The sequence below is a fragment of the Scedosporium apiospermum genome (assembly GCF_000732125.1).
Source record: "Scedosporium apiospermum strain IHEM 14462 chromosome Unknown SEQ_SAPIO_0176, whole genome shotgun sequence".
NCBI lineage: Eukaryota > Fungi > Ascomycota > Sordariomycetes > Microascales > Microascaceae > Scedosporium > Scedosporium apiospermum.
Window position 1 is genome coordinate 206,543 of NW_015971877.1, and position 15,434 is coordinate 221,976.

General features: G+C 51.4%; 2 protein-coding genes and 1 pseudogene across 2 annotated transcripts; 1 reads left to right on the top strand and 2 right to left on the bottom strand.

The window, feature by feature from the left end:
• Positions 1-2,004: 2,004 nt before the first annotated feature.
• Positions 2,005-4,313, top strand: SAPIO_CDS10609 (Cell pattern formation-associated protein stuA; the record flags this gene model as incomplete). Its single annotated transcript, XM_016784172.1, has 3 exons — positions 2,005-2,677; positions 2,745-2,877; positions 2,948-4,313. 3 exons carry the CDS (start codon positions 2,005-2,007, stop codon positions 4,311-4,313), a joined length of 2,172 nt encoding a protein of 723 aa, XP_016638412.1.
• Positions 4,314-6,090: 1,777 nt separating this feature from the next.
• Positions 6,091-10,612, bottom strand: SAPIO_CDS10610 (annotated as a pseudogene; the record flags this gene model as incomplete).
• Positions 10,613-14,750: 4,138 nt separating this feature from the next.
• On the bottom strand, positions 14,751-15,231 carry SAPIO_CDS10611 (uncharacterized protein; the record flags this gene model as incomplete). The annotated part of the gene is made up of 2 exons (XM_016784174.1): positions 14,751-15,082; positions 15,153-15,231. The coding sequence occupies 2 exons, from the start codon at positions 15,229-15,231 to the stop codon at positions 14,751-14,753; spliced, it is 411 nt and encodes a 136-aa protein (XP_016638413.1).
• Between the last annotated feature and the right edge of the window lie 203 nt (positions 15,232-15,434).

Genomic DNA, 15,434 nt, shown 5'->3' on the forward strand with positions numbered 1-15,434 from the left:
TTGAACAGAGGAATGGACACTTTTGGAATGTGAAAAGGCGGTAGTGAGGAAGATCAAATAAAGATAAGATTAGCTTTACTGGAAAGTAGGAAAGGGACTCTGCCAAAGAAGAAAATTGAGAGGGGAAAGAATTTAACCCCAGCCTCTTTTCCTCCCTTGTTAGACTTGCAATCAAGGTACTTCGTACGGGTCGACAGTCGCTGTTTTTCCCCGGGGCAAAAGGACCACGGGTTCAGGTCAGCCAGTTACCACCATCCTCAACCCCCGGTCCCCTTGCAAATCCGCCATACCCAGTCCACCATCGGCCTCGAAAAGCCTCTGGGCGTTTACTGAGTTACGGTGATTGTACCGTTACTCTTTCGTTTCCTTCCCTTTCGCGCTACCCTCCCCCCCTTCTCCTTCCCCTTCCCCGCCCTTGTCCTCGTCTATTTTTTCACTGCGAAGAAGGTACGAACTACGATGTAATCTGGTCCTTGTGGTCCTTGTCAAGAACCGCCAATCCCTCCACCCGCCACGGCAAACCACTAATCGCCAAGGTACCTGAGTAAGTTACTTCGTACTTACTCCCAACATCCCTTCCCTCTCCGGTATCTACATTGCTACCTCCCCCTCCGTACACTACTTCGTACTTGCTCGCGGGTCTGGCCCATCATCTAAACCATGAAGCGGTCTTTTCTGTCCCTGTCCAGTCCAGTCAGTCCGTCCGCTTCTCAGTTGTGGTCGTAGTGTGTGTCGTCTGTTTCTGGTACGGGTACTCCATCCACCACAAGTATCTTTCCCGGCCTCCTCACTACTTCTTTTCCCTCACACCTCCGCAAAAATAACAAAACCTTGCCTGGTCCAATCCACTCTTTTTTTCTCCTAGTTCCTCTTTTCTCACCTCACTCAACCGACCTCCTCAATTTCTCCTTCCGCGACCTTCTTTACAGAGGAGAGGAAGGTAAGACCCGACTACCTTGCCTTCAACCACCCTCGCGCATTTTTCTATTCTTACCCGCTGCTCTCCTTTTTCCATCCCCCTCGTTTAACAGTCATAAGCCGACTCTCCCATTGCTCGACTTCCAGCATTCTTTCCTCGACCTGCATCTCATCGCTGACCGTACCTGCATTAGAGTTGGAGCGAGACCGAAGTGACAAGGAAGAGCAAGAACGGAACGAACTTTAAAGCCAGCAAGGAACAGGATAGATCACGACCTCGAAAGTGTTTGTACGTTCACCAACGCTTATTCTCCCTCGCAAATGCTCTTTCATATACCTCTCAATCCAAACGACGAAGGCTGCATATGCCTCCGCAGACACACATATACACACAAATACACAGATACACACAGCTTCTCGAAATCAACTTCACCACATACTCCCCATATAAGCAAGAGAAGAACAAGGAGGAAAAAAAGAAAGAAAGAAAGAAAGAAAAAAAAGAACCAAAACCTCTGTGGCACTCGCGTATCCACTCGCCGCCCTAAACTCCGAGCCCTTCGAAATTCGAAGACAACTGTCTCTCTTCATCTTGGGCTCCCCCGCCCCCTCCAATTCACTTGCCTCCCAGCACTACTACATATGTCGCCTTTTCCCTACCTACAGCATACCGGCCTCGCATGTCAACGCATAGCAATTCTTCTCTAACGTCCTACTCTATAGGATCCCCCGGTTCAGTAGCATACATCTATCTACCCAAGCTCGAGAGTATCTAGGAACTAGTAACGGCTTCCTTTGTCGCCCGTCATCTTGCAACGCGCCCTCAAACGAATTACCTCGAAGGACTGCTAGGACCAATTGGATACTCCGGAACCCAAGTTTGCTCTTGGGGTGGTTCTTAGGTTGAACTTGTATTATTAACCAGGCTTCGTCAAACGGTCGATTCTGAATTGGCTCCGAGCGGTCATCAGAAGCAGCTCTAGAAACACCGAAAAGCTGGATCTCCCCTCGATATCCGAAGTGCAGACCCGGGGTTTCCCTGACGGGCAGTACTATCCCTCCCAGATTACCGCGCGATCGGTGTATATGAGTAGTGAAAAACTGCCGTCTCTCCCTCTTCCCTATCCCCAGGCAACCTACTCGTCGGGTACGACTTCGCCCCGGGTTAGCTCCATCGCCTCCTCCGTCAGCTCCCACGGCTCTCGGTCTTCATTCACTTCGGTAGCTTCTTCCAACGGGCCCAAGACTCCGTCCCCCACCCTGCCCATCACTTCGTCTATTCCAGGCCAGCAATACGATCATTACCCAGCGATGAGCCAGGCTCCTCAAGATATGTACTACCCTCAGCATATGTCTGCAGGGCAAGCCGCTCCCCCACAGACCGTCACCTCGGGCGCCATGTCTCATTACACTCATCAGCAGCCACCCTTATTACAGCCCGGCCCTGCCCAGTACCCTCCTCCCCCTCCGGCTCCTTATCCCCACCAGTATGGGTATGCCGGTGGCTTGACGTCCCCTCCCACGGCACACCCCGTGTCGGGGAACATGGGCAGCAGCGGTCTTCTTCCCCCTCCCGCTCCCCTACCTGGTATTCCCGGTCAGGCTGCCGCCATGCAGAATCAGTACACCGGATTCGACACCACCGGCCAGATCGCACCCCCGGGAATGAAGCCCCGCGTTACCGCCACGCTGTGGGAAGATGAGGGAAGCCTCTGCTACCAAGTCGAGGCCCGAGGAATCTGTGTCGCCCGTAGAGAGGGTATGCCATTCCCGTCGATGACGTCGCTCCTACCTCCCACCGGCATAAATACTAATCCATCTCCTAGATAACCACATGATCAACGGTACCAAGCTGCTCAATGTTGCCGGAATGACCCGTGGTCGCCGCGATGGTATCCTCAAGAGTGAAAAGGTTCGCCATGTCGTGAAGATTGGTCCGATGCATCTGAAAGGCGTGTGGTAAGTGTCTAGACTAATTATGTGTGGTATCCCCTTTTGTGTTTGTCCCGGCCTTGCTCATTCGATGCAGGATTCCTTTCGAGCGTGCGCTTGATTTCGCCAACAAGGAAAAGATCACGGAGCTCTTGTATCCTTTGTTTGTTCACAACATCGGTGCGCTTTTGTACCACCCCACGAATCAGACTCGTACAAGCCAGGTTATGGCTGCCGCCGAGCGTCGCAAGCAAGAGCAGTCCCAACTTCGCGGCCCTCAGCCCACTCCCCCTGGTCTTCCCTCGATTCAACAGCACCATCACGCCATGGGGTTGTCGGGGCCGCAACCCCCTCTTCCCTCACAGACGATGACGAGACCGACTCTCGAGCGCGCCCATACCTTCCCGACGCCACCAACGAGCGCATCGAGTGTGATGGGAAGCATGGCCCCCTCGGATAACTTCCAATGGGCTCAGCAGCAAGGGATGAGCGCAACTCAAGGTACACACTCCATGTCCATTGAGACAGGTCTTAGCAACGCGCGCTCAATGCCCAATACACCAGCCACTACTCCTCCCGGTACCAGCATGCAGACGATGCAGCCATATCCGTCGGCTACCCAATCCTACGATACCTCGAGGCAAATGTACAACCACTCGTCGACACAGCAGTCTCCCTATCAAACGGCACCCCCCGCCCCACAAGACAGGTCTCTGTACGGTCAGCCGCCCACCTACGTTAAGAGCGAGATGGCACCACCCTCCAGCAGACCCGCCGGCCCTGTTTCGTCCACGGAGCAAGCCGACAATAAACCTCCTAACGGGATCCTTCAATCCGATCAGAGCGGGCAGACCGTCTCTCATGTCCCTCATGCGGCTGGCGAGGATGAACAGGACCACGATCACGAAGCCGAGTACACCCACGACAGCAGTTACGACGCCAACAGGGCCTCGTACAACTACCCAGCTCCTGCTGTTGGATCGATGCCGGGCGACCATTCCCACATTGCCCCTGAAATGACAGGCTCCCCCAGTCACCCCCCTGCTTCCGGGCGTGCTACTCCCCGCAGCGCTGCTCAACCCCAGTCCTACTACCCCCAGCAGACGGGTTATGCTTCGCCGCCTCGTGTGCCATCGGCGTCGAACAATGTGTACACTGTAATGAATAATGACCGAGGAACGGCCAGCAACGGCCCCAATGACGTTTATGCACCCCAGGCGGATATGGGCGCTTCTATGCCCAATGGATATGGCAGCCAGCCGCCCGTCATGAATGGTGCCAGTGGCGGCCTCAAGCGGCAGCGTGATGATGACGATGTTCCCCGCCCCTCGAGCGGCGGGCCTGGCATGGGTGGCCTTGACCTCAAGCGAAGGAAAACCATGATCGACTCCACTGTCCCACCTCCCACTTACGAGGCCATGAACCGTCCTGGCTCTGCCATCTCGGCACAACGGCGAAGGTAATTCTAATTCCTCTCTGGGCCAACGAACAGAACGAAGACATCTGACGCTTTGAGCTCTAGTCTCATCACATGAGGTGTGTAATAGCACCCCATTGGATTTGACATGCCATGGCCAAATCCGAACCCAACTGGCTGCACTTTCTGCTATAAGCGCTCTGGGGAAATGGAACCAAAAACAACAAAGAAAGAACATCGACTCTTTCTAAATAATCCGAACACACCTCGACGGTGTACGAACACTCCTTTTTGATTTTCTAGATGTCATTTTCTACCTTTTTTTTTTTTTTTTTTTTTTTTTAATTTCTTCTTCTCCCAGCCCAGGCCTCACTCCTGGGTTCCCGATCCTCGACTGATTTGAAACGATTCATGGGCATGCGACCAACACTCCATCAAAAAACCACAAAAACGAGACGATGACGACCTTTACGACGTGTTGTTGCTTGTTGTCTAAAACGCCCCTGTCATGGCTGTAAACGGCTGATGAATGACGCTTTGCATGGTGGGACTTAATTTTTAAAAGACGAGGGGAGGATAGCGATTCGATTATTTTCTTTTCTGAAGATTCGACCCTGCTCTTCTCTCGAAGCCGCTTTTCATTTGGCCTTCGATTTTTTGTTTTCTTCTCTTTTCCTCTCATTTGTTCTGACGTTGATTTTCTTTTTTATTGTTTTTTTTTTCCCGTCTTATGGACGGTAGTATCAGGTCATGTACCGTGAGAGAGACGACGAGTGATGAGAGGCCGAGTTACGACGGATATCCCGACCGTTACGAGACTCGGAAGGGGGTAATGTCTGAAATGGGGGCCCGACGATCACGATGGTGCGGCTCAACGTGGACCATGACGACGACCACATACGCGACTGCGACACTTGTTTTTTTGTCCTTGCTCTTCCCTTGTTACGACGATCGATCTCAACTGGGAACGATTCTACTTGGCATGTACGCTAGGTAGACACGACTAAAGGCGGTTCTATTAGGGAGATGGGTGGAGGTGATAGATGTGTTCTTACGGGCTGGAGGGAAAGGTGTTGTTCTTGAGTTGGCATGTGGTGGTGGATTGCTCACACATGTCTTTTTCTGACGACCTGACGACCATTTGCTTTTCGCCGTCTTTTTTTTTTCTTGTTTGCCTTTTTATTTCTGCCACTGCTGTTTCTGTCAAAAGTGTGAGTGTGTGCGTGCTTGGAAATGTCTCCTTTTTTTAGGTAACGACTTAACGACGGTAAATAAAACAGATATTCAGCTGAAGTTGATTCTTGGTGCATCGTTGTTTCATTGGAACAGTTCCTTTTCTCCAAATAACTCGTGTCCTTGTTGGGTTTGCCCGGATCTACTTGGAGCCGCCCATACAATCGAAGCCACTGACTGGTGAGGCGAGCATCGTCTGAAGTTGCTGAGGAGAATTCATTTCCAACCTTAGCAGATGTGCGACGAGGGCCTGACAAAATGTCTTCACAAACTAATGCTAGTATTCCGTTAAAGTTGGATCTCCAGTACATACACAACTTAGAGGACATTTAAAAGGCATGGCAAGCGTAGGGAGGAGATATCTTACTCTTGACGTCCGGCGTCCCTTCGATAGCACTGTTGCTAGAACTTTCATCTCCGCACTTAGGGTCATTCGGCTGGAATCTTACCCATCGTTTCATTAGCCTAAGTGGACAACCTTGTCAAGACAAGGAACACGGACCTATGATTCGTAGGCGTTATCTATCCGCCCATCAAAATTTTGATCCGTCCAGACAGACGGTTCGGCCCTCGCCATTTGGAAAGCACCTTCACCCACCCACAACTCCCTGCTCACCCAGCACCACATCCCTCAGCCTATCCTTCTCACCACTCTCCTCACACATCCTCCTAAACAACCCCTCCATCACCCACAACTCACCCGGCGTGCCATACTCGACTACCCTCCCATCGGCAAGCACCAAGATGCGATCGAAATCGGCAATGGTGGAAAGCCGGTGCGCGATGACGAGGAGGGTCGAGTCGGCGAAGTCCTCGCGGATCGAGCGCTGGATCGACGCGTCGGTCGCCATGTCGACGGCGCTGGTGGCTTCGTCGAGGACGATGATTTTGGGGCGGCGGATGACGGCGCGGGCGAGGCAGAGGAGTTGGCGTTGGCCTTGGGAGAGGTTGAGACCGCCTTCTGAGATTGGGGAGGAGAGGTCTTTGAAAATGTTGGTGGTTGTTGCTGTCTCATGGGGAAAAGAGGCCCCATCTAAGAGAGCGGACTCGTCGTCGGTTGAGGTCAGGTGAACCCGCGCTAGGGAGTCGTGGAGCTCGGCATCGGTGTAGTGATGGAAGGGATCGAGGTTGCTTCGAACATCCCCGGAAAAGAGAACGGGATCCTGCGGGATAATGGCGAGTCGGGAACGCAAGTCGTGCAGCTTGATCTTTGAGATATCCAGACCGTCAATCCGGATAGTGCCCGACCTCGCTTCGAGGAACCGGAATAACGCCAACGTGAGAGAGCTCTTCCCGGCGCCGGTTCGTCCTACTATACCGATGCGCTGGTTCTTTTCCACCTTGAAACTAAGGCCCTTCAGGATGGGAGGAAGATCGTCGGCGTAACCGACCACGAGGTCCCGGACTTCTAGGTTTCCCTCCTGCGGCCAGGCAGCAGGCGCATCATCGCCGCCAAGAGATTCGGTGGGCAGCTCGCTATATTCGACGATTCTCTCAGCCGCGTTCATGGTCAGCTCGACGTTCGAATAGTTACGAATAGTCCACATAACGGCGCCCGAGAATTCCAGGGCAAACGTCAGCGCGAAACCGGCAAGGGCTGGGTCCATGTCTGTGGTGAGGAGGACGAGAATGGTCACGAAGACGGCGAACATGGATCCTATCACCGCCATGTGCCAGCCCAGCCATCGATTGAATAACCTTAGGTACCACGTCGCTGCTGCGTAGTCGTCCATTCTCTTGTGCATTCTCTCGATGTAGACCTTTGATTTGCCGAATCCTCGGATCGTCGTTACGCCGGTTAGGGCCGATCCGAATTGCTCAAATACGGGCGATTTGGCCGTACTCTCTAGGCGCTTTGCAGGCCGGGCGGCGCGAAGGTAGAGAACGGCATACCGAAGGCTTAGAGCGAGCAGAACAGCAGCGAAGGGGATGATATATGGCGATACAAAAAGGCTAAGTAAGTGTCAGCAGTGTTAGACAAAGCCATCCTGTAGGAAAGTGGGAAGAACTGGAGAGCCTTTACCCTGCCACAACTACGCCGAGGAGATTGAGGAATGCGCTGGCCCCGTATCCAAGTTGATTCGCCATCGAAGAATCAACGACGTTAAAATCGGCCGTGAATCTGTTGATGATGCGCCCAGCTTTGGCGTGAAATGTTAGCTAGATATCCCATTGGTAGATTCGGCCGTTCCATGCTAGACGAGAAGTCATGGATCGTTGGGGTTATGCTTAAACCGTTAGCACTTACTCGGGACTGTGTCCAGCCAGCGAATCGGAGATCGAAGGATCGCGAAATTCATCTTCGAAAACAACCTTCTAGATGCTGCTATTGAGCCAAGATAGAGGGAAAAGAACCTGAGAGTCCCCACGATACACGCGGCTACTGAAAGTAGAACGTAGATACTGAGATAGAATCGAAGGTCATGTTCCTTCCCGTTGAGGTCGGCGATGCCCGTAAAATGGATATCTGACTGCTGGATTTCCAGAGCATATGCATGTTTCTCCTCATAAGTACTTGTCCAAATACGGAGCCACCATGCACGACCTGTTCAGAATGTGTATCAGTCCCAGTCCTGCATGGTGAGTGTCGGATGCACTGCACTCTTCTTACCTATGGCCAAAGCCTGTACGATAAGAAATACTAAGAGAATGAATGGCCAGAAGAACCACCCGCCACTAGCTTTGAGATAAGCCGCGTAAACGTGATGTTTCACGGATCCTTTTTCTCTTTTCTCCTCTTCGACGAAGCGCCGGGGTTTGGCCTTCGCGTTGGTCTTGCTGGTTTCTTCATGAATAATATAGGTACTGGTTTCTGAGGACGATGGGGCGTTGTCGCCGAGGCATTCCGTTTGCTCGACCTGCTCATCACCCAGGCTCTCGTTTAGTCGCCCATCCGTAGGAGAACCTGTTAGTGGACCCGCGCTCAAGACCTTGTTATTGCCTAGCTCGACAAGGTACCGCGCATTCGGTCTGCAGAGCCCAACGTGGTGAGTCGCAAGAATGCGGGTTCTCCCTTCACTTAGTTCCCCGCTCAATGCTTGCTCTAAAATGTGCCTCCCAACATGAGTATCAACGGCGCTAAAGATGTCGTCGAGAACTAAAATCTCAGCTCTGCTATATAGCGCACGGCATAGCGTTACCCGCCATCTTTGACCGCCACTTATATTGATGCCATTGGCACCGATCTCCGTGTCATCGCCATCGGGCATCACGTCAAGGTCCTGTTCCAAGGCGCAAGCCTCAATGGCCTTGTTATACCGATCCTCGTTAAACGGCAAGCCGAACAGGATGTTCTCTTTAACACTAGCATTTTCGATCCATGGTATCTGAGCGACGTAAGCAACGGAGCCGGGAATGATCCAGTTTGATTCGAGGGCCATGTCGTCATATCGGTTCCTATAGGCCACAGTTTTCGGGGCGGTGATAGTGCCAGCTAGGACATCGCACTCGCCAAGTATAGCTGAGAGCAGTAAAGACTTCCCGCCGCCTGTGGGACCTGAAATTATGGACAGTTGGCCCTTGGGGAAGGATATATTGACATCTTCCAGAGTAGAGTGATCGGAGTGATCACTATCGTCTGAGGGCCACGATATGGAAGCATGATTGAATGAGATGGTGCTGCCGTCAGTGGTAACATTCTTTAGTTCAGGTGCTTTCAGATATTCGTCAATGCGCTTCAAGGAAATCCACGAATCCAAAAGAGCCATGGTAAGTTCCTTTACGGCCTCGACGTTAGCGACCCCGGCCCATAAGGTAATTCGACGTTGGAAATGTTAGCTCTTACAGGAACGAATGCTAACGTAGCTTCCAGGCTTTTGAACACCCCGAGACTGACTAGAGGAGCAGTTAGCGAACGTTTGTCGACCAAAGGAACAAAATAACACATACCAAAAGCTACCGACGGGGTAAGAATCCCGTTGATCCTGGCATAGGCAGTAAGAGAAACGGCGGCCAGGAGGATGGGGCTTGTAATCCAGCAGCCCACCAGGATCGTGTTGCTGGTAAAGACGTCCCAGACGCAAGACAACTCCTTCGAACGCACGCCGTTAATCCTAGCCTCCCACTGAGGCTCGAGGGCTGAGAACTTGATTTGCCGTATGCCTTGCAAGGCCTCGTTAATAACGCTGAGCTTCTCATCTCGGGTCTTCATGAGTCTTTTCTGTGCCGCGGCATATCGTCTAGAAAAGAAGGTATTAACTGGTATGATGGCCAGCATGGCTGAGAACCCTAAAAGCAACGGTATCCAGCCAAGGAGTTTCACGAGGAAAGTTAGAGATACCGCCAATTTGAGGACCGCGCCGGGAAGGTATTGGTTAGTGGTGCTGTTCACAACATCGTGTAAGTGCACGCGCCCTTCTATATACCCTCGCATAGTTGACCTACCAAAAATCTGCTACCCGCTTGGCATCGACACCGATTAGGTTCATAGTACTTTGCCTCGTCTTTTTAACCTGTTCATCTTCTTCTGAATTCCGGTTCGTAACTATTCTCTTGGACGTGCTGGGTCCTTCAGTCGGTTTAACAGGGGTGGGCGCATCTTGCGAAGCGGCCCGGTTCAAATTGGACGGTCTCGAGGTGCCGCCACCGCTCTTCACATCTTTCCGTCTCATGGCCTTCTCAAACACCAGCTGCGAGAGCTGGCTACGAACAGGAATGGCCAAGCCTCCCCAGGAGAGCCATATCAGGAAGCTGTCGACCCACTATACACACCCGTGTTACCGGCTGAATACAACATCAAGACGTTCGTATCGGTGATTGATCACCCAGCATGCTAAGAGCGCATAACATGGTGGGACCCCGATAGGCAAGGGTGCTACTTACCGCTTGCATCACCAGCGCCAGTCCGAGCCAGAAGACCCATGCCCAAACGCCCACCCCAAGTGGCTCAAGACGCCGTCGTTCGAGAAGGCGAAGGAGCTGTAGAATGACCCATTGGGGAGCCAAGTTCAGAACGGACTGTAGCAGAGTCAAGGACCACTGCAGAGAAAAGGCTCTCCTGTGCGCGAGGATCAGGGCGATCCATAATGGCCGTAGGCTATAGCCCTGCCGATTCCACGCTGCCGTGACGTCCGCGGTCCGGACTGAATGACCCGGGCGTGGTAGATCATGCATATCTAAATTATTCTTTTTCACGGCCAGGGTTAGGAGGCCAGTCGCCCAACTCCAAGTGAATCGGCGCAAAGCCGAGGCGGTAAATTGCCGGTCAACAAGGTGGCCATCGTAAAAAACGTCGGGCCGGCGGGGGATGGTTAGAGTCGAGACGCCCAAGCACGCGATCAATACGAGTTGAACGGCGTGGAGCGCAAAGAGTTTTGGTTGTTCATCAAAGAAGCATCCGAAATCCGTGGTACTGGGCGCAAATAGAAGAAACACGCAAGATAGGAGTAAATAGAGACCCCTTCGATAGGTGGAAAGAGGTCTCCTCGACACAGCGGTGCCGAGTGCTTGCAAGAGAAGAAGACACTTTGACGGTCGTCAGCGGGCATCGTCTATGAATATTCCCTTATGACGGAATAGTTTCATACCCAGGAAGCTACGTTGAGCCAGGCTTCTATCCATACGTCATGGATATGGCGTGGTCGGTGGACGGCTAGTACTATTGATAAAGCAGATCCGACGAGGGAGAAGATGAGGATGAGCGCTTTCGGGACTACCGTTGAATAAGTAGCAATGGCTTCCGGGGGGCTGCTACCATCTTCATCTTGATAAAACGACAGCCTGACATTCCTATGTCGTGGTTGCAACAGGATGCTTTTCGCAGCAGGCAAAGAGCACAGCGCGACGAAGCCGAGGCTAATTCCCGCAGCGATGAGGGTCATTGTTGACTGGGGCGGCGGTGCATGTTAGGCAGTGCCTCTTTTGCAAACGATAAGGATGAAAAGCATCAACATCTCGAGAAGCCATGGAAAAAAAATATTCAAACAATTTTTACGCTTAGAAGAGGTCTAAACTGAACTCGTTATTCTCCGATGTCGCCCAATGGTAGGGTGGTTGGGCGCCGCGTGGGGGAACATCGCCAATGTGCCCTAAGTCGATGACGATGACGATGACGATAGTCAATTTTTTCTTTATCGTGTCCATAAAACTCTTAATAGCCCATTGATATCCTAGCTATGAGCCTTCGAGCCCCTAACCCTCGCCTCTTTTGGAAATATCGTCGAAAAGAACAACACAGTCTGGGAAAGAGCGTTTTCAGAGAACGTGGACAATATGTGGTTGAGCATCGATCAATGATGAGAACCTCCTTAGCTAATTTAGATGCGAGCGTACCCCGAAAGCTGGGCCGAAAAGAGGAAGAATCCCTCGAAAAAGGGAAGACCCCATAATGTCAATGGAGCCTTTGAGCCCAAACGAATACAGCTTGCGCCGTAGAAATGGGAATCGGGATGAAGACTACAGTCGGCACAAGATGAGGGTAGTGATGAGTCCCTGGGACGCAACTGAGGGCGTCGTGGTGAAGCTCTGCGAGTCTGGCGGGGTTGCGATTCGAATCTCTAAACCTGGTGATTGAATCAATTCTAAGTGAGAACATTGGAGCTTACGCATTTCGAAAGGTGGGCGGGCTAGTTGACGCGTCCTCGGACCATCACGAAACAATTGGCGCACTGCTGTGAGAACCAACTGTGGTACATCGACAGAGCGAGGCTGGATGAACAACACTTGCTCCAAACCAGTGGCCGTAATTAATTTTTCAGTGCCACCATATTTCGTAGATTCGGTCTCCCGATATTCCGCTGACTTGTAGCCAGAGTTGGCACATCATTACGACGGATTGGCCGGGGTTCTCTTCATGTCCGAAGTCCTGGACAAGCTCGAGGCATTCCTTGGTCCGAATGCTGACGAGATTTCCGCATAGAAAGTATGCGTAATACTGAGGTATAGTGTGCAACGACTTCATTGTAAATCCACTCAAACAGAGTTCGCGCCAGTATGAGTGTGTTATTCTTAGCAACATGTGCCAACTTGAACTATACGCCAACTTACTGACCAGCGCTCATCCAGCTCATGGCTCCACGCGATCCCAAGTCCCTACTTCGTAGCGTTAACTTTGTGCTTCTTCGTACGCTACTTTAAAAGCATCTCCAACAAAGCTTTCTGGTTTTGGCAATTTCGCTTCGCCCGTGGCGGTCCCACCTGGACTTGCTCAAAACTGATAACAACCAGATATCATTAAGATTGCTCGAAGCTGTGGTGCGGTGCGCCTGAAGTCCTGCAGTCTCAGGGAGGGTGTGTTGTTATTATAGAAAAGACCAAGTACTTTGTTGGGCTCAATTTTTGATACTTTGTAGCTAGTTATCGTGTGTGTCGACTGCGTTCCTAGAGTTGCTGATCCCTTCACTGGCTATGTTACTTCGTAGGGTACTTGGACATAGTCCACAACGTAAATTGTCCCTAGGAGGATTTGAAAAAAGCAGTTTCTCCCAATTTCCGTCGGAAAAAAAAATGAAGACAAGAAAAGGGTCTTCATCGTTCAAGGGACTAAAGACACGCGAAGCAGCCTACCTTCAACCGGAAAACCGTGACCATTCAAGGATAATCATCAATTCTACTTTAAGAGAGAAACTCTCAAAAAGTTCGGTATACAGTGCAAAATATAAATCCATACTGTTTCCTATTTGCGAGATGAACTGACAATAAGGGAAGGTACGAAGTACCGAGTGCCGGACCCTTTCCTCCTTCCCTTCCTCGTTTTCTTGTCCATCCAATCAGAGTCGTTTGGTACCTGAATGGATTTGCACCCACCCGCATTGAATTTCCCGTGCAGCGCATCGAGTCACTCCCGTCAACTTCTTGCAATCATTTGTCCCCGTCGTTTGCTCGGATCATAACGAGCATCTTATGACTTCCCACTGAGGAAAGAAAAAAAAAAAAGGAAAAAAGGCAAAAACCAGGAAATCGACCATCTCCGGCCCGATATATATATAGACTTGGGTTTCCGCAGCTGAAGTAGATTGTACACTATAGGCGATCAGTAGATCACTAAACAAGCCACGGACGTCGAACTGCAATCTCCAACTCCGAAGTGGGCTATAGCAGCCACAGGTACAAAAGTAGAAAAGACTCCACTGATGACGAAAAAGCAGGGTGAAAAAAAAGCATATCGTACAGTTTCTTGATCATCAGTATCGTCCGTATCACTGCAGAATCGGAGATTTACTCGGCCAAGTATCGCCTCTTCAACGTGTGGGTTGGACGTTTTTCTCTTCAGAACGAGCCGAGACAGGCGAGTCAGACTATCCCAAGCCGGACGGTGGCGTTAATCCTCCGTCTTTTTCTCTCCCAAATGTGAAAAACTCTTCTGTGATTTGCACTTCGCTAGTGGAGCCCCAAGGCGATAGAGAGACAGTACGTGTCAGAGACCGAGCCAATCCCGAACGTACCGGAGTGTAGTGTAATGCAAGTATCGTCGTCCCCAGCAACGGATTTGGAGGTGAGAAAAATCACAACACAACGAAAGAATTGGGAGAAGGGCGGTTGCGGGAAGAAAAAGCTGCCGGGCCAAAACTAGTCTCCGGGCAATGCTCAAATTTACATCCAAAACATCTATGTACAATGAATGCAAACTGTAAAGCACTGGAAGGTTGTTGGAGACCATAAACACGCCCGACAAAGCCTGGACTCGCAACCAGTGCTGCCTCAGTAAACAGCACAAGATAGTCACTCATCCAGCAAGGAACAAGAAAAATGTCAGAAAATATGAGTTGCCAGAAGAGAACAGAACCGAGTTTCTTATTGTTTTTGATCGAAGAGAACAAAGACGATTCCTCGCGCGCGAACATCTAGACAAGAAATCCCTTCCCCCTCTCCACCGAGAAACCCGATCCCCATCCAAACCTCCTGGAAGACCGCACACACTTGACAAGTGCCGTGGCGACCCATTTGGCTCATACGTTCTTGTCCGGACAATGCAAGACAAAACGAGTACAAGAGTTTGAATCGACGACTCCTGCAAAGCGTGTGGGGAAGCGAAAAGTTGACCAAGTCGCAATGCAGAAAACGATTATGTACCGGTTCGCCGTTTTTGAAGGTGGTATTGTCCAGTTAAATCCCCGAAATGAAGAGTGCTCGTCTATCATCCCAGTCTAAAAAAAGAATCCCATTAAATATATCCCATGTCGCTAAATCAAGAAAAAAACATCATTTGTATTGACAACCATATGTTCATTAGAGTAGACTCCCCACGATTCGGACCGCTCCGAAGAAAGACCCCGAAACGTGGATGGCGTAGTTGGATGATGGATTAATTGATTTAGAGGGCGAAAGCAACGACACCGAGGAAGGCAGCGAGGCCAGCACCGGCGACCTTGGCAGCACCGGCAGGGACGGCGGGCTGGGTGGGGGCAGGAATGCTGCCGGTGGGGTGGTAGGTGGGAATAGTGCCGTTGGCGGTGGGCTTGGGAGCGCACTCCTCACCGCAGACGACGGCGGGGGTGGAGTGGATGGGCTTCTTGATGGTGCAACCACCGGGGCAGTGGGTGATGGTGACGGTGGTGGGCTCAGTGATGGTGATGGTGTTGTCGCCGTCGGTGATGGTGGTGGGCTCGGGGCAGTAGGTGGTGTAGGCAGTCACAACCTCGGTGGCTTCTCCAAGTTAGCAACAAGTATTCCGAATGAAAGCAGAGCTCTTGAACTCCGGGAGATTGAAACATACTGTAGACGGTACCGTTCTGGGCGGGGACAGCACCAGCGGCGGCGAGGCCGGCGAGAGCGAGGACAGCAGCGTACTTCATTTTGTTGGTATTAGGGGGTTTCCGAAGAAAACGATTAAATTAAGAACGTTTGGTAGTGGTTGAAAGCGAGGAGCTTTAGGGCGAGTTGGTAACGAATGTAATTGACTGAAGAGTCAGAAGCTGTATTGGAAGCGAGTGTGTGTGGGTGAGGAAGGAAAGGAAAAAGAAGAAATGACTAGAGGTCTTGGAACGAGGCATTATAT